This window comes from Eurypyga helias, unplaced genomic scaffold, assembly GCF_000690775.1.
Source record: "Eurypyga helias isolate BGI_N326 unplaced genomic scaffold, ASM69077v1 scaffold23810, whole genome shotgun sequence".
Taxonomy (NCBI): domain Eukaryota; kingdom Metazoa; phylum Chordata; class Aves; order Eurypygiformes; family Eurypygidae; genus Eurypyga; species Eurypyga helias.
The window spans coordinates 1,850-28,963 of record NW_010226607.1 but is presented as its reverse complement, the minus strand read 5'-3'; the positions used below and the strand labels follow the sequence as shown (position 1 = coordinate 28,963).

At 40.4% G+C, this 27,114-nt stretch overlaps 1 protein-coding gene across 1 annotated transcript; it reads right to left on the bottom strand.

Annotated features, from left to right (window-relative positions):
• Positions 1-388: 388 nt before the first annotated feature.
• AMPD3 (adenosine monophosphate deaminase 3) lies at positions 389-26,312 on the bottom strand. Its single transcript, XM_010153761.1, has 14 exons — positions 26,091-26,312; positions 23,543-23,738; positions 22,935-23,100; positions 20,404-20,623; positions 17,703-17,832; positions 10,025-10,219; positions 9,652-9,783; positions 8,632-8,795; positions 7,409-7,535; positions 6,466-6,630; positions 4,361-4,480; positions 2,716-2,889; positions 1,501-1,611; positions 389-565 (listed from the first exon to the last, which is right to left on the bottom strand). The coding sequence occupies exons 1-14, from the start codon at positions 26,309-26,311 to the stop codon at positions 389-391; spliced, it is 2,298 nt and encodes a 765-aa protein (XP_010152063.1). The 5' UTR covers position 26,312.
• Between the last annotated feature and the right edge of the window lie 802 nt (positions 26,313-27,114).

Genomic DNA, 27,114 nt, shown 5'->3' with positions numbered 1-27,114 from the left:
ATGCCGTGATTGTACCCGCAGGACAAAACCAGGTGCGTGTAGCGTCAGCATCGGCAGAATCCTAAGCGCACATCGCATGCGCCACGACTGTTCTCTGCTCTCTTCCAAGCTCTGACAGTGCACAGTGAAGGCAGTATGAAACAAGTACTGCGTGATTCTGAGTTTATATTTACAGCAATCTTACACAGCCTAATGTTTGCCGAAACTGAAATTTTTGCAATGAGAATAATGCAGTAAAAGATGACAGCAAATGCTGTTTACCTTCCATAGATACTCTGGTTTTCTCTGTACTGTTATGTCTTGGTAGCATGAGAGACAGATGATTCAGTGTTAATTAGCATCTTGTCCTGCTGAGGAGTGAAGTGTTCCAGTTTCTTCAAGACTGTAGCTACTTGGACAGAGTAGAAATCTCTTCTGTTCTCATAGCATCAGACAGGAAACTGAGTTCATTGCACAGTGTCTCATACCTGAAGGCCATCCGGATCTGTGCAACATTTGTCTTTCGAATGTCGTTTCCCTCAGGCCCTTCTTTACAGTAATTCACCCCTAAGAATTTCTGTTTTTCCTGCGAACGGGATTAAACATAAAAAGGAAGAAGTCAGGTCAACTGCTTTGATTTATTGTATAACTCAGTATTTGTTAGTTGGATGACTCCAGTGCAAGTGAGAAGAGCAGCTTCAACCACCTGGACTTGAACCTCACCTCAGAGGCTTAGCAGTTTTGGAGGCTTTGAGGCCGAAGGTTACACGTATAATTACTCAGCAGTGCACTCGGGCTGGCTTGCCAAAACCCTCTGTGCTTATGTTCGGTCTTTACTACACTTTCCGTGTGAGAGGTCAGAAAGAGGCTTAGGTTTCTTTTGTTAGTTACGTGTTGCACAAGAGGAAGAAGAGTAGTTGTCACTAGAGAGTGCTGGAGAAAACAGCAGAATGTGCTGGTAAAGCCCCTTCACACACCAGCTCCTGGAGAGGAACGTTGCAAAGTGACGTAGAAGAGAGGCTGCCCTAAAAAAGTGCTAGAGAAAGCCATGGATGTAGAATTTCAAAGCCAAAGAGAGAATTTAATGTAACCTGACTGCATATCTAAACCAGAATCTTTTCTGTAGTACTCCCCTCTAAGGAAAAATGTCTTGCTTATGACAGAAAGTTTGTTTTTACTCACTGCAAGACATGATGTATAAAATTACTGGCCAAGTAATTATTATTACTACCCAAATAATTAAAGGTTTGGGACTGGAGGCAGAACTGAGTGCACACAGGCACCTGGTGTCTCTCCCTGTTTTGGGAATTCCAAAACAAAGCAAATGAGAAAAAACGCAACGTTAATACTTGTTTTAAGGTAAGACTGCATAGCAGATAGTGTGTGAATATTGCTGGAAGAGGGATAGGGATGTGCACAAATACATCTCCAAAGCACCTACTGTTCAATTTTCAGACTACTGATTTCTCAGCTCCTACCCATCCCAATATTCACAAAAGAGGTTTTTTCAGCCATAGTTACCTTATCTGACAGTCCGCTCTGTAGTACACTGTTTCTTGCAATTTCACACAAGTCACAGGTACTTAGTTTCCACACCTGGGCTGCAATAGCATATTCTTCCATGAGAGCTTCCTGTATCACCAAAATATTTTTAATATTATATGTAAATAAGATGTAAATGGCGATATGTACTCATTACTAATTAAGGTATTTCTACATGCTCTTTAGATAGCTGTGAAAAATCAGAGGTTTAAGACTTTAACATCACCATTACTAACAAACAGAACTGTTTATTTCAAATTTCCTGAGGACAAATAAATAATAGGCACTGTGTATCACATTATCTCAGTCTAAGAAATTGCAGCCTGCGGTCCACATCCTTAGAGGCATTTGTTCGGCAGTTCCAAATCAGATCCCAGGCTATAGCAACACCTCGGAGGATCTAGTAGTGTATCTTTAATGAACATGTACATAGGCAGATAGCAGGGCCATGTCCCACTTCCGACCTTCCACACGAGGAGGTCGGGTCTGACTCTAGTTGGCCGTCACAGCGGAGGATCTTCCACGCTGTGTGTAACTCGGCTGATGCTGCGTTACATCCATGCAGGAAGCCCCCCAGGAGTTGTGTCTTTTCTAGCAGGGGCATGTCCTGGGCTAGAAGCAAGCCTGGGTGAGGCACCCCAGAGCTCAGCGTGTCCTCAGCACAGACCTGAGCAAGGTACAGGCCCCGCTGAGGCACAGCATGACTCACGTCAGTGCCAACCCTGGGGCGTCAAAACCAGCGACCAGGCATTTCTGTCCTGCGGCCACCCAAGGGCAAGAATCGGTTTCGATTCACTGAGCAAACAGCTCGGGCGTCATCCTCAGCGATTCCGCATCGTGGCTTTGTAATGTACCTCCCCAGATTTATTAGTAAGGAAACTGGACTTCCCTGGCACTCTAGAGGATTGCTTATGAAGGCTCAAACCTCCCTTCAGCCTCATCCTTCATTCTATACTTCAACAGCCAACACTGGAGAGGCAAGAGTACAAAAGAAACATAATTAGGAAATGAGACATTCCCCTCTGAAACCTAACAGTGAGCAGCAGACTGAGAATGAGGAGAATAATGAATGAAGTGACTGACAGACATGAGACTTCATATCCCCAGCAATAGCAGAAAACAGGTTTCAGGTCGTTCTGGGCCTATGTGGTACCGCTGCCAAATTCAAAGACAAGTGCTTCTTGCAATTCTTACCTTTGTGTAATGAAACTGCATGGGGTCATCCGTGGAGAGAGACACGTGAAGTCCCTTATGTAGAAATTCCCGTAGCGGATTTTTGGAGTACTCCAGGAATAGGCTGTTGTTACTAAGTGGAGACATAGCAATGGGTATTTGTGCAAGGTAATAAAGATACTGGAGGACAGGACTCTGCAAAGCAAAACACAGTCAGCATTTAATGGTACTATGGGATAATGAACAAAAGATAGATGATTCCCTTGGATCAAATGGAAACAGCATTACAAGAGGGACGACTCCAACCAAAAAAATTTAGGTGGATACTAAATTCTTACTACTTTAGAAAATATTTAGAAGTCTGAATTTCAAATGTTCCTGAGCTTTATAAAAATAATTTATATTCTTCAACATGGATGTCATCATCTTTTTAAAAATACAGTGACTAATATTACAGTAGATTAGTACATGCATGTGACTGTTAAGGGCACTGCAGTTCACACTAACTGCATATGCCCGAAACCTGAAAATCACAGACAAAATATGTGTAACAACTGCTAAGTAATTTGTTATTTGTCAAAACTGCAGTCCTATAGGTGTATTTTTAGGAGCAGAAGTTTTAATCTATTAGAAGCCATGTGTTGCTGTGCACATGACACAAATAATCTGTGGTTACCTTATCTTTATTACTGGTTTTGGCTTAACCAAGCTGCTGACCTAACAAGTGCCTTTATTATTACCTGCTATGCCAGGTTATCACACCCAGCTAAGCAGGAGAGAGTGAACAGAACTTCGGCCGCATACAGCCTTAGTACCACTCTGTCTGAGTCTAATTTTAGAAATTACTGGTTCTGAGCATAACATCAGACATGATTTTAGGCAAAATTTTTCTGTGGATATGTTGAAAAATACAGAGAGAATTTTCCAGCATTGACCAGAAAATCCAATTTATGAGAGAACTCTTGCCAAAAAATTACAGTTAACTCAGTGCAAGTCTGCCACCTACTGACCAATTGTATTAGTTACAAAACGGTGGCTTGGGAATGAGTTGTGTGATGCTTTTTATTAACTGAGATGCCCGGACTGATAGTGTTTGCCATATCCTAACAATCAGGTTGTGTATAAAACATTGCTGTTTTATACAGCTGTGTTGAATTTCTAGATCAAGTGATCCCATTACTTTAGGTATAAATAATCAAAACCTTAATGAACTTCTGAATGAACCCTAAGTACAGGGATACCAGTCAGGGAAAATTACCTTTGTCTCCCTACAGAAGACACTAAAGATTTCCTTAAATTCTTCAGGGACTTAAACCAGGGAGTAGTAACAAGTCTAAGCAGTTTTTTTCCATGTGATTTTAGCTCTGCTTAGAGTAACCAAACAGGCGCCACCAAGTCCTTGACATATCTGAGCAGTTGAACTTCCCTATGAAGACATGGTTTTAAAATATTCACTTAGGAAAAACTGTATTTTTGTAGCTTAAATAAGAAATAGGAAGTTCAGCTGAGCTTATTAATTTCTGATCCAAGTGAAGGGTTACTCGTGCCCTGCTAAGAAAATGAATTTTGGGCTGCCCAGATAAAGTCAGTTGGGTGACTGGTGTCTGAACCAGAGGCTGATGTCCAAGCAGGTAGCGATTAGTTTAGGCGAGCAGCCCAGCAATACCTTCTTCAAGAGCAATCCGTGAGAAATGTTGTCTGCTGTCAGAAAGGCTGATACAAGGTGTGTGATAGACCCAGCTTCTCCACAGTGCGGTCGAAACAGAAAAGTACACATTTTTGGGGAGATTAAAAGCAAGTTCCACGAACAAAAAATGCACTGTTGTTCATATTTTGTATATAATTATCATTAATATAGGAATTAAAACAAAAAATTAGAAGTTAAACGTTCTCATACAGGTTGACGTGACATCTGCTCAGACCTACCTGTGGGCTGCTGTCAAGAGAGACGGGTCCCCATCCCAAGCCCCTTCCACTACCTGACTGATTTGTGTCTTCCCTCTCTCCTTCCCCAGTTACATCTCAGGTAGCAGTTGTTTAGCGACTGGGTGAGCAGTTACTGAACTGAGTTCAGTTGAGGGAACGGGCAGGTGGAAAGCTCAGTGAACTGATGCAGCCTGTGGCCACATAATTCCTGAATTCAGAATGAGGGAAGAAGTGGAAGCCATCTCACCAGGTCAAGTGTAGCATAAAACCACACCCTCGGTAGCACAGAGATGATCTAGAACTAGACTTCACACCAGAGTTCTAGAACTATTTTATCATCTCTATTAAAGATGATGTTGGGTTTTAGGTTATAATAGACCCTGTTATTCAGTGCAGACGAGTGTCCTGTAAGTATGTAGAGATGTTCAAACCAAAAGAATTTCAGCAAGGACTGCTAGAGTATAGGACAGGTGTAGGATGGATGCTCAGTAATGTTTCTCCTGGAAACGGATGCAAGGACTTAATCCATCCTTGCAGACTCCACTACTACTACCAGAAGTGTAAAACACTTGTGCCTCAAATACTGGGTATGTTTAACAGGGTGAGCTGTTTTACTGACTCGTGGTTGAATGGTGTCGTTATCTCACCCAGCTGTAAAGAACAGTTAATGAGTACCTAGGGAGAGTTTCAAGCAGTAGTCGAAATGATCTTGAGGTAAAAGTGAAATGTGTAAATTCTGACAGAATCCGTCTCTGAAAAATAAAAAAATGTAGACGACAGAATCTAAAGGAAGCCAGGAGAAAGGGAGGAAGCCAGGAGAAAGGGATGACCGACATCTGCTCTGCACAGATACAGAAAGGACATACTTTTCATTGTGGAACTGAAACTATCCACTAGGCCTGTTTGTTGCAGGTACGAGGTAATTTAAGGTAGATATTTTTATTAATGAGTTTTGATTATATAGCGTGGTAGAGAAAGAAATGCTTGAGGTAGCAGTGGGAGAGAAGAATTACTATTTTGAATGTTAACCTGGGTAAGACCTGTTTAAAATGACCAATCTGTGCACCTCCTGTAAGAAAACCCCAAAGCATTTTATAGACCATAACGAACCCAGTCCTTGCAAGGTGAGTGACGGCGCTGTAACACCAACGGGCAACCGCACCGTGCCTCTATTTCAGTCAGTTGTGCACATCTCTGAGTCAGCCACCCAGTCAGGAACAACCTCAGAGTTGAATTTCAGGTTTTACGAAGCCCGATGCCAAACTGTGTTTACAGTCATGGTCTCACATCAGTACCGTAACTCCCTGCGTTACTTGCCTAGGCAGCAGTCTCCAGAGTAGTAGAACTGAGTCAACAAGCACGCGAAAGCAAGTTAGCTAGCGTGCAGTTTGTGCTTACGTCGTCCTTTCTCTACCTCTGATAGCAGCAGCAGCGCTTAAACCACTGTTTCACACCATAACTTTGTGTCTCTCAAAGTATCAGCAGATACGTTGTATGTGGAAATCCATTGTGAATCCAAGGAAAGGTTAACAAGTCAATTTTGAGGGGTTTCTTTTTTTTTGTTTTTTGCTTGATATACTCAGGTTTAAGGAATTCACAAAACAAAAATGTAAATGTCAAACTAAGATGCTAACTTGATGCCTTTACAATTTCTGGATATTTCATTTGAATTCGTTTTGCAGTTAGACATTTTCAGAGTAACTCAGGTACTTCTCTTGGGCTCTAAAATAATTCAAGATAACCTTTGCTTCAAAAGATATATGATCTAGACACAGACTTAGACTGAGACCAAGATTATTGATTTTTCTTTCTGGAAGCTGGTAAAGGAGAAGAAATGACTACTTACCTCCGAAGGTTGTTTAGCAGCATGATGTTCACATACATGTAATACAAATAATAACTATATGGGGGATTCTTCTCACTGGTCCAGAGGTCGGGGTTAAGGCTCTTGTCAGAGAACATATGGCCACTATGTTTGGATTCATCATCGACACTGTCAAAGCCAGTCACCTGGTAGGAACAGAGATTCACAGAAATCAGTGTTTTCAAGAAGCTAACTTCAGTGTTACTTACTCCTGTGCCAGGACTTGCATTTAGTCCTCCTTCTCCACTTCCCTCCTTTCACGAGCAGCCTTGCTGCTCTGCCCTCCTATCAGGAATAAGGTGTTCTCTCGACGGAAGTTTCACCCGTTTGCTTCTTAGGAGACAAGTAGGAGGCCCAGCTGCACAAAAGCCTTCAGACTCCTGAGGGAGGCACAGGCCCATAAGACTCCCTCAGATCCACACTACAGTCCTTTAAACTCATCAGCTGCAGGCCAGAGGCTCCCAGGAAGCCTCGGGGTTCTGACTTGGGGCGTACTCAGAAATGTCTGTCCCAGCAGCTACATCCCAACCTCCCTCCTGAGTCCCGTCAGGATCTACACAACGCTTCCTTTCCTCTGTTTTGCAAGTCAGTCCCAGAGGCAAGCTCGAAGTACACATCCAGGATTACAACGTTCCCTCTGCTTTTGTGCGTGCAAACGTTCTTCGGTCATTCTTTATGGAGAGGATCACTACGAGGACAAGTAAGCAGCTGTTGAGCTGTTTCAGAGGAAATAAACGGCAACTCTTCGAGGACCAGACCTTACCCAGGCTCTTATTAAATTGCACGTCAGGGCTTTAAAATGATAACAAGTAACGTAAGGAGGGGAAAGCTTTTTTGGAGTCTGGAAACAGCTGTGCACCAACAAAATTTATGAGTAGCAGAGGATCCGTTTCATGTGAGAGAGAAAACCCAAAACATACTTACATATTTGAGGAAAAGGTGCAATTCTTTGTGGTCTTTGGGATTGATTGTTGCTTCAAACAAAGGTACAAATATGTTCTCCAGCATCTTTCCAAAGCTAGGCAAAATATTTTTTGACCTAAATATGTCACTGAAAGGGAAAAAGTATACAGAGTTTTGAACATTCTTTAATCATCTTATATTTTTCCTCCACTTTGTTATCTGTGTATATTCTGCAGCTTCAGTTCTACCAGGATTCAGAAATTCAAAGTTTATGTCGGGGTAGGGATTGTCTGTGTGCTGTTTCCTGCACTGCCTGCCACTCTGCTTCATCCAGGCTCTGCTGAAGCTCCTGAGTGCTCCAAAAATACCGTACGCAGAGGTGGATGCCGTCTCAGGAAGAGCGACCCTTTCCCTTATGGCAACCCAAGTACTAACAGGGGACACAAGAAGTTACCTCTCGTGCAAGATTCTGTTTTCCAAAGTTGTTACTACTCCAAAGGAAAGTAGAATGTTCTGCTTTAGTGAGCCTCTCAGAAAAGAGGGACAGTGTGTCATTGAGCACATGACTGAATGGAAGTGCCGAGTCCGTTACGTTCATAAGAAATTAAAAGGAGAGAAACTTTCTCCCCAGTGAGAGATGCGCTCTGGAGAATATGTGCAACCACGACAGCTCCTCCCCTACTCATACTCCAACTAGGCAATTTCAAAACATGAAGCTCAGCTGTTAAGGCTGACAAAATGATCATGGGAGACTGCATTACAGTATACAGAATTAGGAACAAAGAACACGAAGAAAAACTGATAGTGATTTACGCTTGCAAATCAGCAGTCTGACTGCGTTTCCAAGTTCACTGTCATTTAGACACTGATCTTGAGGAAGTTTAATGATCACAGTTTTACAGAGCATTTTCTACTCCTTTATGGATTTATCTTCATTAGTAAACTGTATTTTAACTTCCCTTTGAATGCAGCTTAATTTCACCTTTTTAGTATCTTCAGTCTTACAACTAGCTCACAGTAGTCAAACAGCTTCATAAAGAGTAGATCCAAACCCCATCTCCTGTCTCCCACCCCCAGACTGTCAGGAAAACTGCAGCAATGGTCAAGAATAAATTTCCCAGGCTGCTGCTTATAAACAGAACTACAGGACAGCTCATAAAGCGTGTACAAAATATCAGAAATTAAAACAAATCATTGGTATGATTCCAGACTATTAAATTTACCAAGAGCTCCTGATTACTTACTAGATTCTGGGAACCTGAATTATCCAGCGCATATTAGGGGAATAAACTTTATGCTTAATGAACCATTTTGCCAAATTCAGCCATTCATCTGGAGACCGTCCATAAATGGATAAGCGGGGTTCTGTATACTGGTACTTACTTTCTTCTAGTTCACGGGCTACTTCCTATTAAGTAATAAACATATTTGCTTTAATATGGACACTGAAGATCATTTACAGCCAGCAGTATAATTATCACTGTATTTTCCTCAGACCAGACATAGCTGTTAAAGACAAAAGGTATCTCTTTGTCTATTAATCCATTATTTTATGTTAGGCATTTATTATTCAACTAGCAAACTATCTCAGATTGCACTTAAGTACAACTAACACCTAGATTTAGAGGACAATATCCTTGTGCAGTTATTAATAACCCCTTTGTAAGATACATGTTTAAAACTGGTAGATTAGAATGATACCATTTAAGCTGTGGTAAATGACTACATAAAATATGCAGATCAATGGAGACTCTGACCCAGAATCCAGGGTAGTAAGCAGTTTTAAGGTTATTAATTTTAGACAAGCACTTCTACACATCTAAGAGCAGCTGACATCTAGTTCATGAAAACCACTACTTCTCTTGTTCTAAGAAATGCATTTGAAGCCTGTGCCTGTACCGATAGAGACTTATGGAGAGGCGCTTCCCAAGCTCCTCCTTCCCTAGCAGCTACCACTAGCCAACTGCATCCCAACAAAATATTAAGCCAGTGAATTGATCATGGGCTGCTCTCCATTAGTTTGAAACCGCACACAACTCTGCTCTGAACTCGTACACAGGTTATGCAGATGAGCTTCTAACTCAGAATGATTTAGAAAGCAGCAGTGGCTGACTTAGCAGAGGTCATTCTCTGACGAACCGCAAGAGCAAGCCCAATACTTGGACTCATTAACCACAGTGGCAGCTCTAGATACAAGTATGACATCACAGATCTTGTACAAACCTTCACTTCTCTACAGCTGGAAAAGCTTGAAACTCACTGACCTTGACCATGCGAGCAAAATACTCGCCACCAATGTAGTTCTCAGTTTTCAAATACAAGTCCCTCAACTCACTAGCACCAACTGGATTGTACTTGGAATTGAATTTGTCAAATCGATGAAATGTTTGACGGCCCTGGAGAAGGAAAAAACACAGATAACCATGGTTTTAATTACACACAGTAGTTTATAAATTAAATTGCCTAGCAAGAAAAGGCACAGAAAAAAAAAAGCCTACGCTGATTTATTTAAAACATACAAAGTAACGCAGGAGTTCACAGTCTGATTTACCAAGTTATTATACAAAAAGTATAGAAACAAGAATTTCACCCTTAGAAAACTTAGCTTTTTCTCATTTGTCATTTTAATACACTTACTGCATGGACATCTAAAGAGTCTACAGTGAGGTCATAAGGGTCCATGTGAAGGCTTTCAAAGATTTGCTTTAAAGTCATCTTCTTGCCTTTTTTCTCTGCAACAATCCTGTCGGGCTCCGTTTGATACGTGTGCTTAATAAACCTCAGTAAGTGTTTCTGGTTCATGCAAGCAGCAGCGTGGATATGAGTATCAACCTGAAATCAAAAGGTTATTCATGCTCATCATATACATAAATTAGCAAAGTATCTATGTCAGTGGCAACACTGACTAAAGCCTTCTAAAACACTCCATAAGTAACAAATGGGTTAGTGCCTAAGCAAGTCAAAACGTTTCAGAACCCTGAGATCTGGGGTTTGGAGGAATTATTCAGTAAGCACAACTATAAATAAAATAGCCCTCAATTGATAGTTTCCTATTTAATTAAGAAAATTTTCAAGAAGTTAAGATGTACGTGCCATTCACAGAACCTGGGTTCAGATTAAATTTGATCCTTAAAGTCACTGATCCTTTAGTATCCTTGTATTTCATCCATGAATCGATGGTGTCTTTCTAGTTATAGACTGTGGTGAGAACCATCCTCTCTGACTGGAATTACCTGGAATTCTCAGCCATTTCCAAAAGCATGATTCATTTTTGTATTTTAACCACATGCAGGTCACTAGAACTGCAAAATGTACACGTGAGAGATCTCATCACTATTTTTTCCAAGTATAATTACAGCAACTCATAATACTGACAGATTTTCCAGCTCTCTTCACATGCTAAGGGAAGTGCAGGCTTCACAGAAGGGCCGAGTACTCCTTCCTTGTCTCTTGAAGTCCCATTTAAATGAAAAAAAAAATTGACAAGAACAAAATGGTTTCCACAGGTGTGCTTTTGCTCAGAAGCTCGCACTGCTGTTTGAGCAGCTGCTGTTAGAACACAATCCAGTGAAACAACGGTTGAGACCTGCGGGTTGGTTTGTTGGTTTACGTTTTCCGGCCAGCAGGTACGTAAAACCAATCCATCACCGTTCCTTGAAGTCAAGGGTTTATTATCTAAACTACACTGACACAGAATAGAAGAAAACCAGGTATATTCCCCAACTACTTCTTGTTTGAAAAGGCAGGTAACACTAACTGCAGTTCCTAAGGACCAAGTACCTGAAAGGGAGGAATAGGCCTCAGCTAGGATAATGGCCTTAAGGAATCTTAACAGCACAGCAATATCCAGTGTGTGGAGCAGCAGAGCTGCTGCTCCAGGGTCCATTTGCTCTGAATGTCCTCGAGGAATTCACGGCCTAATGTATGTCCTAGGCAAAACAATGTAATTACTTTAACAACAAATTCCTATCAATTTAAATCCAAACCAAAACAAACCACTGTTCTGATTAGATTTCCCAGTTGCCACATACAAGCACAACAGCCCAACAGACTCAAACTGCCTTCAAGTCCAGACTGCCAAATCCTAGCAGGAGCAGTTTCGGTTCACCAAGAAGGTGCACTGCTGCAGCCTGTCTGCTAAGCATCCCTTTTTCCTCCAGCCCAGTCCCTACCTGGACACAGAAGCCCGTCATGTGGTCAGAAGCAATCGCCAGCTTTCACTATGTCTAACACCTGCCTTGTGCACCAACTGCCTGGTTCTGGAGACAAGTCTTACAAGACCAACTGGCAGAAAGGTTCTGCAGGAGTAGGAAGCAAGATAGTCAGTTTGCAATACAAGTTTCAAGATGATACATAACAGTGGCAGGAAGGTTCAGATAATTCTAAAGAGCACCACACAGTACTGTCCTATATATGGGCAGGAGATGGTTTGGAATCGTAAGTAACATTTTACCCTGTGAAGTCTTACGTGAAACTGTAGTGGGAAGGGCTCTTCTAACGCCTCATAGAGAGTAAGAAAGGAGCTTCCAAGCAGATATAAAAACTAATCTCACTTCTGCACAGCACTGGTAATGCAGCTGTCAGAATGCACCCAGTTTTGCTGTCTACATTTAAAGCTGAAAGAAATGTCACAAAAGGAAAGAGGAGCTGGAAAACCCACACTGCCACATGACTAAAAATGGAACTTACTGGGCTTTCAAGCTGCAATTTGAGTGTTTATTTGATTAAATGTATACAGGTATTTGTACATCCAAAAAAGATGGGTGTGTGTGTGCTTTTCAGTCTCAGAATTAGTGATGTAACAAGATCCAAAGGTTGGATGCTGACATCAGATACAAGTTCCTAAAGGTACTATGTGGAAGCAGTTTGAACCCACTGCACTGTGCTTTCTAAAATGCAAGTAACTGGCATCCCCAGGGACACACTCCCAACAAAAGCCGCAGAGCCTGTGCAGGAAGTCACATTAGAAGGAATTCTGACAAACCAGCTGGAAGGAGTCCCTGAACCTACATCTCTGCAAGGACTCCTCCAGGCCTCTTCTGTCCAGGAAACTGAACATGGACATGTTCAACGCAAGACCAGTGCATTCCCCTTTGCTTAGTGACTGTGCAGCTCTCAGATTCCAGCAACAGAACTAGCTGACATCCTGATCTGCTTTTAAGGATCAGTAGGAAACAGATCACAGAACACCTAAATAAGTAACCACCACACTCCTGCAATTAACCTCAGCTTAGGCTGACATGCAGTCCACAGAAACGCCACTGTTTTACTTGGCACAAGTAGTTGTTTAATTTGCAGTTTATACATACAGGAGTTGTTACAGCCTTCTAAGGGTAAACCTATGTCCACGTGAATATTAACAGCCTAACTAAAGACTAGGATATAAACTGAATCCTAAACATTAGCATTTAATTGTTAATCACTGCCTAGTTCAAATACGCTAGACCCTTTAAAGCTACATGAAAAGGCAAGAAACTTATTACTGTCTGAAAGTACACAACATGGAGTAGATTACTAATGCACAGTCAACAATGCTGTGTCTCAAACAGTAAAACCAGCTCCACTTAATACTGTGGAGCTCCTCAGAGTACTTATATAGACATTTGAACCCAAGTGCGTTATGTATATGCTTACTCAGGTTAATAAATGTCTTCTGGTTTAGAAACACATACTGTTTACTGTTGCAGACTCTTCCTGGACCAGTGAAATACTAGAAACTACTAGGCTTGGTCAACTTGTATGAGAGCGAAATCAACACTTACTAGATGCCCTATAAGGTGTAAACATTCAGGTTTTGGCAAGTCCTAGGCATAGAATACCGGGTGTAGGGCACCTGAGTAAGTCTAGTTTATTGGATTTCAGACTGCACTAGTTCCAGTGGTGGTTCAGCTACTGGAATTAATGTGTCTTGGAAAAAAACCAAAACAAAACACTTCCTCTTTATTTACATCAGCATGAATTCACTACTGTTAGGAGGGGAAGGGCAGAAAGCAAGGAGACATTGTTTCTGCTGTTTGCTTGCATGCAAGGATCACATGACACAGTAGTAACTGCATTTCTTTTAAGTCCGGCTTTCCTGTCAGAAACAGTTCTCCCGCGCGTGCCTCTGCAATGCACTAAGCTCCTGTGCCACCTTCTCCAGTCCCCACAAGCACGTCGCACACAGTGCTGCAGCTGAGCTAACCACGTCAGGCTTATTCTCCCAGAACCAAGGTTTTGGGGGTTTTTTTCCCTCCTCCCTCTCCCTAAATATGTTTATTTCCCAAAAGTCAAAAGTCTCTTTCATGCTTTTTCCAGAAAATATGCAGTACTATGGCTATCTTTTTTAACTACCTGGTATATTCTGACCTTTAGGTAAGCAGCAACTTCAGTAACAGCAAGTCTTAAAGAGTATCACACCACACAGCTTGTTCTTCATTGTATTTAGAAGCAATGCAATATTTTGTAAGGTTTCAATGACAGTGGTCACTGAAATTTAACAGTGGTAAGGCACCGTTACATGCTAGCAGAGGTGCACAGAGGCATTACTGTCCTTTGAATCTAATGCTAACCCATAAGTCTTTCCACATGCTATTGCTTTTGGTTTATATGATGAAAATTAATTTCATCCCCAAGTCAAAGTTCAGGGAAGTTAAGCTATAGATGTACTGTTCACTCACAATGCTTTTAATATGTTTAAAAAGCAGACATCTGTTAATTTCATTCAGTATTTTGTGAGATCTATAGAGTTTGGATGTACATAAACTCACTCTAACTTCCTTTCTTAGAAGTAACAAGTGGTGTTTCAACCCTGTGGTCAAAAACAAAGGCTAGAATTTACTTCCTTTTTGTCTAACCAATCATTTAAAAAAACCAGTTGCAATGATGTAGACCAAAGAGCATGTCACAGCAGCAACCAGCCATTGCGACACAGAATTGAGCAGGGCTGTGTAAGCCACTCTAGGACCTGAGTTCTTCCATGCACAGTTACTCTGGCCTCAGCCACCGCTTTGCTGCCTCACTGGGTGGGACATGGAGCTGGTGAGTCTGTAGGCAGCAGAATATGATGTGTGAAAGTCCCTGCTGTGACATACCCTCAGGTTTGCTTTGCTGAGACACTGAAATAATGGCAAAAGAGAGAAAGAATATGGAAGGAAACTTAGGCTGTCGTTTTTTCATCTTCAGAAAACTGTAACAAAGCTGTCTGCAGTGAAGGACACCTGCTCATGTAGCACACACATATACATCATAAAGGCAACAAACATGTTAGATAAACAAGTATCTTGGCTTCATCTTCCCCCCCCCAAAAAAAAAAGGCAAGAACCTTCCCCCTAGAAAGAACAATGGAGACAAATCAAACTTCCTAATAACATCCCCAAGACCAAGAGAGCACAGTAAGTGCGTCCTGCAATTACCAACATCTTTAATTAAAAAGTTAAATATCCAGGTGTAGGTCCTTTACTTTGAAGGTGTATTTCGGCTAAAAAAACTGAAGGATCCGCTCTGAATTATCTGAGGCCGTTGGGCACAGTGATCTACTGGAAGCCCCACCCAAAGACAATCACAGTACTTGCTTTGGAAGGCAGACGCCCAGCACACAAAGGCTACAGCTCAGTTCTGTGTGTGCTGTAGAGCTACACCCTTATTACATACTTTCATCCTTAATGCGGGAAACCCAGGAGTTACGTGGAGAATCTGTGTCGGCTGCACTTTGCTGTGCATCAGCTGGAGAACGGGGAAGAGCCCTGCAGACAGCACCCTCAAGAGTGTTCCCTGAAGTCAGCGTTCTCCTACACAGACAGTTGTCCCCCTCCTGCGGGGAGCCAAGTGCAGCCAGCCACACTCTTACCACCTGTGGATTCTTGTCTGTCTAGAGAAGTATTTGTCTGGTTATTAAAGAGGAATTTTCCAGTTCCAGCTTGATCTGTGCCAAACTTATCTTCGGCATTATGTTAAGATACACACACACATTTCCCTTCTTTAAAAGGAGACTTATCTTGGGGTTTATTAAATAGATCAGCTGACTAGAGGAAAACTATTAAACCAGGAACAGAAGGGGAGAATAGAGCAGGGAGGAGAGAAAAAAAAGAAACACAAACCAAACCAGTAACCTTTGACTGTCATGCCAGCAAATAATACTGGCCAGCTTTCTCCTGTACCTTTCTGAATCCAGTAATACACATTCACTGACTGACCTTGCCACTACATTTATAATTGTTTAAATTTTGTCATCTTCCATCACTTTGGCTCTTTTTTTAATCGGCAAACAGGTCGTACCAGGATCTCCACACTAGTGTCTGAGGGATGTAGTAGGTAACTTCACTAACAGCTCTCTTGGGAGGTGAATCTTATTTCTTGCTTTCCTTATGAGCAGTACGTAGTCTAGGACTGACTAATAGAGGGACATCCTGAAAATATAATATGAAACAGACAGTTCTAGGGCCTGGAAGTTTCACTGCTGACACTGTCGTTAGGGAGGAAGCACTCCAGGATTACAAGTTCCAAGCACTCTGGATCCAAGTTCCAGATCGAACCATTACTTTGGTTGGCAAGACACAGGGAAAACAAGATTATGTGGGGGCTTAGAGGAACTCTGTCTGCAATGCAGTTTACTTTCCACAGACAGTTCTTCATAAAAATACTGCTTGTAAGGTGGCTTCATAAAAATACTACTTCAAGCAAGATTAACTCTGTGCACCAAGATCTTTTTAAAGCAATAGCTAGCAGTAGGATGATCTCTGCCAGCAAAGAGCAAGCTTGTTCTTACTCTCAGATTTTGAGTATTGCCAGAGGGGACATGAGGTACATTTTGTGCTTTTGAACAACAAGAATCCATTTGCAGAATGGCTTATTTAATAGTAGATAATTAGAAAATAATTAAGATACACCCGGAGATATTGAACACTTGCTTTTAAATTAAAAGCTGAACTTAGCAAGTGCAGTGCTGTTAAATTACAGCTTCTCAGTAATCAAATTGATTGTCTAGGCAGTTACCGGATCCGCACCTCTCAGTCACCATGTGTTTATTACTAATGTCTCTCTCTGCTGGTGAAGTGTTTTATCTGAATGTGGCATGGAGTACATATCTTGTCCAGGGTTATGCAAGAAAAGCGTCAAATTAGCAGCTGAGTCTCTGCCACTTGAGACCTGCTTGAGTGAATTAGCTCATAGATCCTCCCAGCCATACGCTGAACTTGGATAAAAGTGTGAAATTCATGAGAATTTACCCATCTGCTTCTAGCCTTATGACAGACAGGGGTACATTCAAACACTTTTTTTGAAGCAGATTTTGTATTTGACAGTTTATTACTACAACAGTAGCAAATATTCAGTAGCTGGACACTACAGGGAAAAGCCAAAAGGACTTATTTGGTGAACTAGCGCTAACCAAAACATAACAAGAAGGATTAAAGTACAGATCTAAACCCGGAAGTTACAAAATAAGGATGACTACTTCCAGTTACATATAGAAACAGTGCAAAATGGACCTGAAGTGGTTAAAACCACCAGCAACTTCACTGCTTTGTGAAGAAATCTCAACTATCAAGCTGAAGCATTATCTCTCTAGTAACTTCCCCTTCAGGAAAGGGAAGCAAACGAAGCAGCATAACACTGTTCCTTCCATGCTTTGAAGAGACCACAGCTCTCTTGGGTGTGAATATGTCTGGAAATGAAGTCAGCTCCTTGACTGCCCTACCTGTCTCCTAATTACATCCCAGCGTATCTCAGAGCCTACCAAGAATATAGCTCAAATAGCAATCTTCTTACTTAATATTTCACGGGCATTTTTTTTTACCAGATACTGATGGCAGCATGAACCCTCAATTCAGTTTCTGTGGGAGGTCTCTTTTCTTTTAACATGTGTTTAAATACCTATTTTCAATATGAAATGAAATTTTTATCCAAAATATATACAGCTGTTCCTACTACAGCCTACTATGACTTACCTACATGAAAGCAGGAAAATGCATTTGACTGTCTTTAAGTGAATTAAAATTAATTAAACCTCCACGTGGATATTTTTATTCATAATCCAAGTGAGCTTCATTTGATTAACTCTGTTTCACTCCTTTAAAGCAACCTACAAACACTTAATCCCCTTTGATTCTGAGTAAGTAAACAGATGAGTTTTGCATAATCCATTTAACCCACTTCCATTCCAGTTAATTTTCCTGGAGTGTTCCTATGTAGAAAAAAAATTAATACTTAACATAATTCTGTCAAGTGGTATGCACACATCACTTCATGCATATCATCTACACCTCACACAAGAAAAACAAAACTGCTGGAACTCCTACTAAAACAATGTCACGCCTTTAATCCTTTTCACACTTACCTTTCTCACATTATAAAAGTCTCGATGGGGATTACTCTTTAGTTCTTTAAATTCTGACATTTCATTTAACATCTCATGTAAACTAAACTTAGATTCTAAAAAGTTAAGCCTCCGATGACAGTATGTTTTTCTGTAAAAGAAAACACAAGAATTAATTGTAACTTAAAACTATTTGCATTTCAAGTTCAGGAAGAGCTTAAAAGTTTTCACAGTAAAAACAATCTTTTTTTTTTTTTTATGAAGACCAAGACAAATCCATTCTTCTTATCCTACTGGTTAACAATACGTAAGTCAATATCCAGTGATTACAGACCAAAATTATTAGTGAAACATCAAAGAGAACTCTACATAACCGTGTTACGTCCTTTAGTTTATCCAAGTGTTGTTATCACTGTATCAGTGTATAAACTGCAGCTCTTTCAGTAATGACGACCACAGAAAGCACAGTACTTAAAATGTGATGTCAATTGCTACTACTCTGAAACTACACTTCCAGTAGAGCAGATCACCTCACATAACTGAAACAAGCTGTAATCCAGACTTATTTGCTACAGAAATAATATTTTTAATATATCCCCAAAGTGTATCTGCTTTTTCAGTATGAACAGAAGAAGCCAAGATAAGATCTACCATGGAGCTTGGACTTGATCTTAATGGTCTTTTCCAACCTAAGAGATTCTATGAATCTTCTTTCATTTTTACACTTCAAAAACATATATTGTGTAGAAATACTTTTTTTCAAAAATAATTTTTTGTGCTCTTCTTAGAAAAATTATGCTTTTTATGTTCCTGCTTGTCTACTCCTGTCTTCACTTTCATCTTCTGTTATGCTTCTCACTCTATTTTTAACATGCCATGTTTTTCCTCTTCACCATCTGTCAATTCTTAGTGAATCTACAATATTTTTGTAGCACTATTAATGTAATAGCCTTCTTTCTTCTGCTTTATTGTTGATAATCTCTCCTCAGTGGGACACAAATCCCATTATGCATTTGGAAGTCCAATTGCGACTCAGTCTTACTGTATCTGATACTGATCAAGAAGTGTCTGCCGACTGCAGGAAGTCTTTGTTGGGTTATACTATTATTCAAGAGACTTAAAAGACTGAGGAGTAGGGGTGAGATTTCACCAGTTTAAGAACAGCAAAGGTTAAAGAACAATGGGTTCTTGATCTCCAAGCAGCCCCATGTATGACAGACATAAGTGACAGGAAAGCACTCGCTGCAAACAGGGAAACAATACCGTATCAAGAGCTTATGCAACAGGATTACTGAAAAGATTTGGGTTTTGTTTTGGTTTGTGTGTATTTATCAGGGTGTGAGTCGGCCCGCAAAAACTTAATCTGAAGAAGTGAAAGGAGCAGGTAATTGCTCCTACATTCACGAAGGTGCTGAGTGTTCTAACATGCCCTACCAAGGTGTGTGGTTTAATTTAAGCACACAAGGAAGGCCATTCTTACTTCTGGCTTCCTGATAAAGACTGTTAAGAAAAACTGCAAAAGAAGGGTCCTGACTCTGACTTTTCTTTCAAGTTTTTCCTCCTTGTCCTTTAATCTTCTCAATATCAGTCTCCTGGAATATAACACAGGGAAACTAGAAATGCTTTTACCCACTGCATACTGTAAACAAGCATACCAAGCTAGCTTTGATTTGGAGCAGGAGTGCTGGTAATGCTGACGGAAGCACAGGCTTTTGCTCTTGAGAAAGTGCTTAGGGAAAGGGACAGGTCTGCTCTGCCCATCTGCTTTGCCACTACCCATGTGCAAGGCAGACAGATGACGCTGCAGGTGTCAGAGCAGACTCGAGGGGAAAGAACACGCCACGCCAGGTGTGCCTAACTGGTCACACTGCGGCATCTCAAAGGCAGAGGGACTAGAAATTCAGTGCTGTCAAGCACAGCAAATAGTTCAGAACAGTCCCGGTTCCTGCTTTGTTCTATCCAAGGGTGGATTCTTTTCCTTTCCTGGTGCTGAGACCATAAGAAACCTTCATGTTTCCATTCCTCAGCTGGGAAGTAAACTTAAAAACAGGGTGCACGTTTTCGTTATGCACTGGGCAAGGACAGTGCTTTCTATGACTATGTCAGTGACTGTACTAGAGTTGTTCTATTTCTGTTTTTTTAGAGATTTCCCAGGAGTTTGATGGTTTTAGGAAATTTCAGACCTATTTCAACTGTACTTGCACGATCAGTTTTGCAGCACATGAGCAGTTAATTCACATCTGGAACAAATCAGACTGATTATTTATGCTGCTGAGCTGTTCTGAACAGTCTGCATGCGCAGGGTTTCTCTTCATGCAGCAAGAGTGGAACAGACATGAAGGAATTCCAGACAATTGTTCAAAAACCTCAAATTCAGCATAGGCCAAAACAAAATAAAAAAAGGTGAAGTTCAAGTTTCAGTTCCCATGCCTCAAAGTTTGGGTCAGATTTGACTTGAATGGGAACAATTCGCCAATTTGTTGCTTTTCTGGTAAATGCTTTTCATTTTGCCATGGTTGATGCAAAGAAACTGAAGAAATTAAGTACAGCTATATGTGGGGTCTTTTTTTTTTTCCCCCTTTTAAGTCTGTCCATGATGCTTGAGAAGGGCAAAACATTACTGTAAAATAAGTACACTGAGGAATTAAATACCATAGAAGTGAGAATAGTGAACTAAAGGTAACCAGCAGCCTGAAAGGTCAGAGAAGAAAGGGAAACGTACGTTGGGCCATCTGCAATTAGAGCAAGAACGTGGCTTAGGTCAAGGGTGTAGGTCTCCAGGTCAGGATACGGCAGACTCCGAGGCTCATTGAGTTCCATCATTTCTTTGTTATCATAAACAAAGGGAATGCCACCTTTTATCTTGATAACATAATCCAAGTTGTCTGGAGCATCATCAAGATTGTAAGGATCTTCATTTTCTTCTGGGGGTGAATGGAAATCTGGAAATAAATTTACATTACATTTAGAAAAAAATAACTTACGCAAAAGGCAAAATAATTACAAAAAGGACTTTCTGCTTCTATAATGCTTCATTTCTAACCAATCTTAATACTTTAATTAAAATCACATATTCAATTACCCTGAAAGACCTGTTGTTACAACACAACTTTATTCTGACAGGCTTTAATTGCAGTCCCTCTCTAAGCTATGTGCCTACACCTTAATTCAAATATTACCCATTATTAGAGTTCTCTGAACCAAAGTATAAACAGATTTAATACTATTCTTTATTAATGGCACAACTTTCAAAATAAGTTTCCAGAAGCATTTAAATTAGGATGCTTGAAAGTACAGTTCTGATTTTTGAACAATAAACCAGTTGTTGACTTCATACCCACCTTCACTGTTTTCTTTTTACCTCCTGACTCACTGTAGTAATTTTGGAAGTTTGTATTTAAGCACGCAGTAATGCGGCTGTTCTCATCCTGAAACATCAGTCAGGAAAGAACAAGCTGTGCCTTACTTCACCTCTGCCCTTCCCGCAATCCAATCAGCTAGACTAGTGCATACATACTAGGACTGTTCCGCCCTCTCCCAGCCATTAGTAAATATACCTCACTTGTGGTAGAGCAGGAAATAACTTAAGATTCAGTGCTTCTCACTCTGACCAAGGCAGGGGTTGGTGGCAGGTATTTTGTGGGTTTAGTTAGTTGGTTCTGTTGTGTAGTGATTAAGAGTTTTTCTTTTGTGGGGGGTTTTTTTGTTTGTTTGTGTTTTGCTGTTTGGTAGGGGTTTTGTGTGTGTGGTTTTTATTTAAAAAAAACCAAACACTCCTTATTTTTATGTTTATTTGAATAGAACCAGCAAGAGCAGAAGCCAAAGCAGTAGAACACAACTGTGTTTTTCCCTTGCCCTTCTGATTGTGACTGAAATCAGAAAGTACCAGAAGCACGGGTGGGATTTGTTCACTACAGTTTTGTAATCCCTTTACAAAATTATATTTTTTTTCCCCTGAGAATCAGGTAAACACACATAGTTCTGGGAGATTCAGCCTATGTGAACACGAAAATTAACACACAGGCTAGTGTATGTCCATAGCTTCTTTTACATTATCTTACTAATGCAACTGGGATAAAACAAGTGCCGCGACTATATTTACATCAACTGAACTACAAACTTGGACTCAGTCTTATCACTGACGTTTCTTCTTTTACCTGCTCAGCTAAGCCAAGACAGAAGAGTAATTAATGAGCCCTTTTATTCACCTAGTGCACCTGAATGTTATAAACATACCATTCTTATCTCTCATATTCATACTCATCCAGCTCAAACCTGTGCTAATTAAAACATTGTGTAATGAGATTTCATTATGTCATAAGTTTAAAATCATAACTGTAAAAAAGTTAAGCTAATAATAGCTTGGAAATACCTCGCTAGCAGCTGTTCCAAAATATCTTTCCCGTCTGGAATATTCAGCATACTGTCCTCACCACTCCTTCTGTATAGCACACACTTGAAAACATGTTAATTCACCTTCTTTCAACCACTGAGCTAGAGAGTAACTGATTTAAAATGGCACTTCATGGCGGAGAATAGATGTGTCCATATTGCTGGCAATGTAATTGGCACATCTGTACAGACTAAAGGCTGCTCCTCCCAGACTAATCCAAAAAAATAGCAAGGCACACAGTTGCACAAGCAAAGCTTTCAAGACACAACCCACCTAAGTGACAAATAGCATTTGTGACATACATAGTGGGGAATATGTTGAACCTAATAAGCCTTGTTGAGAGATCAGAGTTTATTAACCCAGGCAGAATGCCCAACAAATATGGACTACACAGCTTCCAGTCTTGACCTGGTAAGTGTACTGTGCCTGTGAAATTACGGACTCAGGGCTTGCTAACTGGCATGTCTGTATCGTGCTTCAACTTACAACGTAGATGAGCTCATAATCCCTTTTATTTCAGTATGCCAAGATCAGGAGGAATGACTTTTGACTTGAAACCATATCATATATCTTTTTTCCAGGAGGAACACAAGTGTAGTACTTACCACCTCATTTGCTGAAAAAAGAAATAATCAATGAGCATCTAGTGTGGGGTTTTTTGGTTTTGACAGCTTCAAAGTTTCAGATTAGACACAGGATTTATAATTTAGATCTGTCGGTGATTCTCTATCACTTACTAATAGAATAAATTAGAGGCAATGACACTCAGAAGAGATTATTAAAAAAAATCCAACTTACCTTTATTACAGCAGTGCATGGGTTTAATTCTATATTTTAAAAAGAAGAACAAGGATATTCACCTGGATACACTTCATCTTCAACCTTCCATTTTTCATCTCGCATGCTACACAGATACTGAGATGTTGTTCTTGGGAAGCGATGGTAGGCAAGACGTGAATACTTCTCTCGAATGAGAAGAGCTTTCACCAGGCTCTTGGCAGCTTGTTCATAATCATCAACTGTAACCTGAAAGGAAAGCCTGGATAAATACTAACAAAAATAAACCAGCAGTTTTAGCAACAAACTGAATCCACGCTGGTAACAAGGAGCCTGAATTCCCAGAAACGTATGTGGCTTGACCATAAGGACCTTACCCAAGGTCTCAGGAAGCCAGTGACAGAAGCAGAGTCCAAGTACAATGTGCAACACACAGGTTTTTTTCTCCTACCATATATTATCCATTTATTTAATGCCCGATTATTTTTTTATCTCTTATTTTTTATGATAAATAGTATGAAACAACCTGGCCTGGACTTCCAACTGTTTTACAAATCTGTGTTCACAAAGCAATTCACAGGTTGTTGCAGAAAGCCATAATACACTGACATTTCACACTTGGTATACATTAGCTGCTTGTGGTTTGGCATTACACCCCACTAGGTACAGAAGGGGGGACACAGTTTCTTACCCCTGCACAGTAGTCCCCACTAATTGAAACCCTCTGGAACTCTGGTACATCATATGGCACTTGGACTGGCAGAAAAGCACTTGGAAGAACTGGCGTTGCAGGGGACGGAACGGGATTGGCCAATGGTGCTTTCCATTCCTGAGATGGAATTTGTAATGACAAAGACTGGGATCGAATCATCTTGAAACTTTTCTTCCTAAGAATTCATGGTATAAAGCATAAAAATAAGCCATGGTATAAAACATTAAATACACTGGAAAACTGATCACAGCAAAGAAGTCACACACTAAGGAATTTTACAAATTAGATCTCTCATACCACAGGAAAAATGCTGGTCACAAAATATCTGTGCGTTTCTCTTTTTTCTATTGACATTTCACATGACATGCTACACACAGTTGCAGTTACCCTCCACACGAATACAATATGCCATAATTTATTTACCATCACTGTAAGATGCCCTAAGGTTTGTTTTGTTCCACTTCTTACAATTTCAGTTTCAGCAAGTCACCGTACAGAAGGAAAATGCAATCGCTGAGCCTACTTTAGTAGGAGTTGATTCTTAGAAACCGTAGCACCAGAACCCACAAAGTACCAGACAGAAACAAGTGAATGCTACAAACGGTAAGTTGGTTTAAGTTACCATGCTATTACACACACTTCTCATTCCTCCCAAAACATGCAGGATTTAAAAGCTCATCTAGTTGTCAGACAAGATTATACATCAAAATTTCATATGCAGCCATTCAGTTTGAGCTTGGAAGAAACAGGATGAACACGCAGTTGTTCCATAGGCAGTGTCTGAGGAAACTTGAACAAAAGGCTAATGTTGCTTATCAGAGCTGTAGCATAGCATGGTGTTGATAAGCACGTCCATGCCTCCCCTCAGGGCACTAAATGGCTAACCCCCCACAGATTTTACTAAGAACTTCTGCCCTTTCTCAGAAAAATTGCGATGGATGCGTACCTTAGACAAACCAGCTAAAAAAGAACACTGTATTTTGCAGTGAAGTAACTGTAATACCTCAAGTGAAGTTTTGGAATATCTCTAAAAGTTTAATTAATTTTCCTTACTCAGTTTAAATGTATTTTAAATATTCAGATAATAAATACATATGATGTTATAAACTACCTGGGATATACCTTTTTGCACTGTGGAAATACTCCTCCTTTTATAAACTAGATGTCAAAATCTTAAAACATTAGTAAGAACCACTAACAAAGAAAAAGGAACACTGGAATACTCTCTGGAAGTTGCATATTACTTTTGTGACATTCTGAGGAATAAGAACATGCAGTGCTGGTACAATTAATACCCTAGACCAAGTTCCATCCTCTCTTAAGCACCTCCAGCCACCTTTGAAATCAGTATGAAATTCCTGAAAGGCTGTGTTGGATCAACTGCAGCTGAAAACAACAAAGGTTTTTCTCATGTTACTGTCCTTGAAGTACACTTCAGTCCTGTAGGACAGGGAGGATTTCCGTTCCCACATGTAAACGACATACCTATAATATCCCACTTCTCACAGTTAAACTTGCACAAAACTTGAAGTACAATTTAACAGAACATATTTCTGTAAGACAATTTCCAAAATTAAAAGCGAAACTTATTACTACAGGAGGAAAGTCACCCCAAATAGTTGTTTGAATGAAGGCATCTCGTTTTCCCTTCTGTGCTTATTTATGTCTCTGACCTGGGAAACCCACTTGCACAATTCAAAGCCAGAGGTCTAAGCCTGTATCATTGGTGTCATACCTTAATTTAACTAAACTGACTCTTCTTCCTGTTCCAGAAATATGATGTCAAGCATTGCCCAACTGATGGTGTGCAGCTAACTGGGTACATCTGCTTAGCTATCACTTTCCAAGGCTTCCTTGTTTGCCTGCTTTTTGAAGAGCCCATACACATCCAAGCCATTTGGCTTCATTACATTCATGGGTAAACCCAAGGTGGACTGTACTTCTCAGGTTTTTTCTGAGATAACCCAAAAGGTGCGCTGTTATGGCTGACAGTGGTTAGATTTTATCCCTGTGAATTAAGGAAGTCTACAAATAACCTCATTATGTCAATACCACTTTTCACCTTCTCCCTTGATGCTAAATGTCAAGTCTTTGCTTTCATCTATTTTTACAGAGACTAAAGGAAGTATCATACCACTGTCATGGTCTCTGTGTTAAAATTATTCTAGATTTTTTCAGAGAAATGGAAAAAGTGGGGAAAATGTTTCTTTTTCTGACATATTTTACATCAGCCTTAGGGTTGTGTTCACTTTTACACCCAGCTTTGCTGTTTGTTAAACTTGCATGAGCAATATCTATGCTATCGCTGGAAACAGCTAAGACAGCCTCACCAATCCAAGCCCCCTAGGGCCCATCCCCACGCCTTCTGCACAGCACAGAGGGACATCACACAGGTGCCCTCGGTACCTGCTGTTGACCTTTCTCCTGAAGCAGTAAGAGGCAGAATGTTATTTGGCAGATATTTCAATATTAACTCAAACTCATTTAAAAAAACATCTTCCACTAAGAAATCAACTACTGAACAAACCTTTTAGCTGTTTCCACAGACTGTTGTTCTGCCAGTTCCTTCTGCAGTTCCCTCTCCTTGGCCTCTTTCTGCCCAATCGGGCAGTCTTCAGGCACGGTGAATAGTGACAAGGCATCTTTGCTGTCTTCTTCTCGGAGGACTTTAGCAAACACCTTCTCTGCTAGAAGTCGCACGTGCTCATCAACCTCGGAGATGTTCAGCTTTGGAAACTGCCGGGGCATCTCGGCTAATAAGGAAGACAGTTGACAAAGTTATAGCTACAAGACAAACAAAGACATGCAAAAGACTGGGCGTTTGTTGTGGTACGCCTATCAAAATTAAGATCTTAGAGCAAAAGCAGAATAAAGAACCACAGCTATGCAGAATTTAAACTAGTATGCAGTACATAAGGACCACAGGTATCCACTGGGAATCTTCACTTGCAAAGCCATGCCAGTTTGTGAATCAGGAACATCTTGGTATACTCATGAAAAATCCCCAAGATATGTATGTACAGATTTTCAAGTAGATTCCACTTACTTGCACAATCAGACAGGCTATTATTTGCCATATATAACATACACTTAGCTGTACGTACTTGCACTGAACCTGGAAGTCACACTCACTCAGTTGCCTGCCTTCTGCCCTGCTCAGTGACTTCAAAAGTGTTTTAGAACCACAAGCAAGTTAGAAAAAAAGGTTGCACATTTCTACCTCATCCCATCCTTCCCAAAAAAAGGTTATGGACCTGCTGTGAAGTGAAATGGTTGCACAACAGGAGCAAATATGATGTAGTTAACTCAGTGACTTTTTTTGTTTCTGATAGCTGATATACTGCTTTTGAATCTTATGTGGGAAGCAGATAGGATGTGGACTTTAATTTCTATTTGACATTTAAATATTTTTGTAAAAAAAATATGGTTTATAGTTAGAATTTTTATTTAAGCAGCCTGTCATCACAAAATATTTCCATTTTGTTATAGCAACCATCTTTAGTATCTCTTCTGTAGTTTCATGGCTTCATTTATATTTTATTCTTTTACAA

Excerpts from the sequence above, each read along its gene's own strand:
- AMPD3 (XM_010153761.1), bottom strand. The coding sequence starts at position 26,311 with ATGCCCCGGCAGTTTCCAAAGCTGAACATCTCCGAGGTTGATGAGCAC. Across the intron at positions 23,739-26,090 it reads TCTGTGGAAACAGCTAAAAG|GAAGAAAAGTTTCAAGATGA; the intron begins GTTTGTTCAGTA and ends ATGAATTCTTAG. Across the intron at positions 8,796-9,651 it reads ATTTTGCTCGCATGGTCAAG|GAAGTAGCCCGTGAACTAGA; the intron begins GTCAGTGAGTTT and ends ATTACTTAATAG.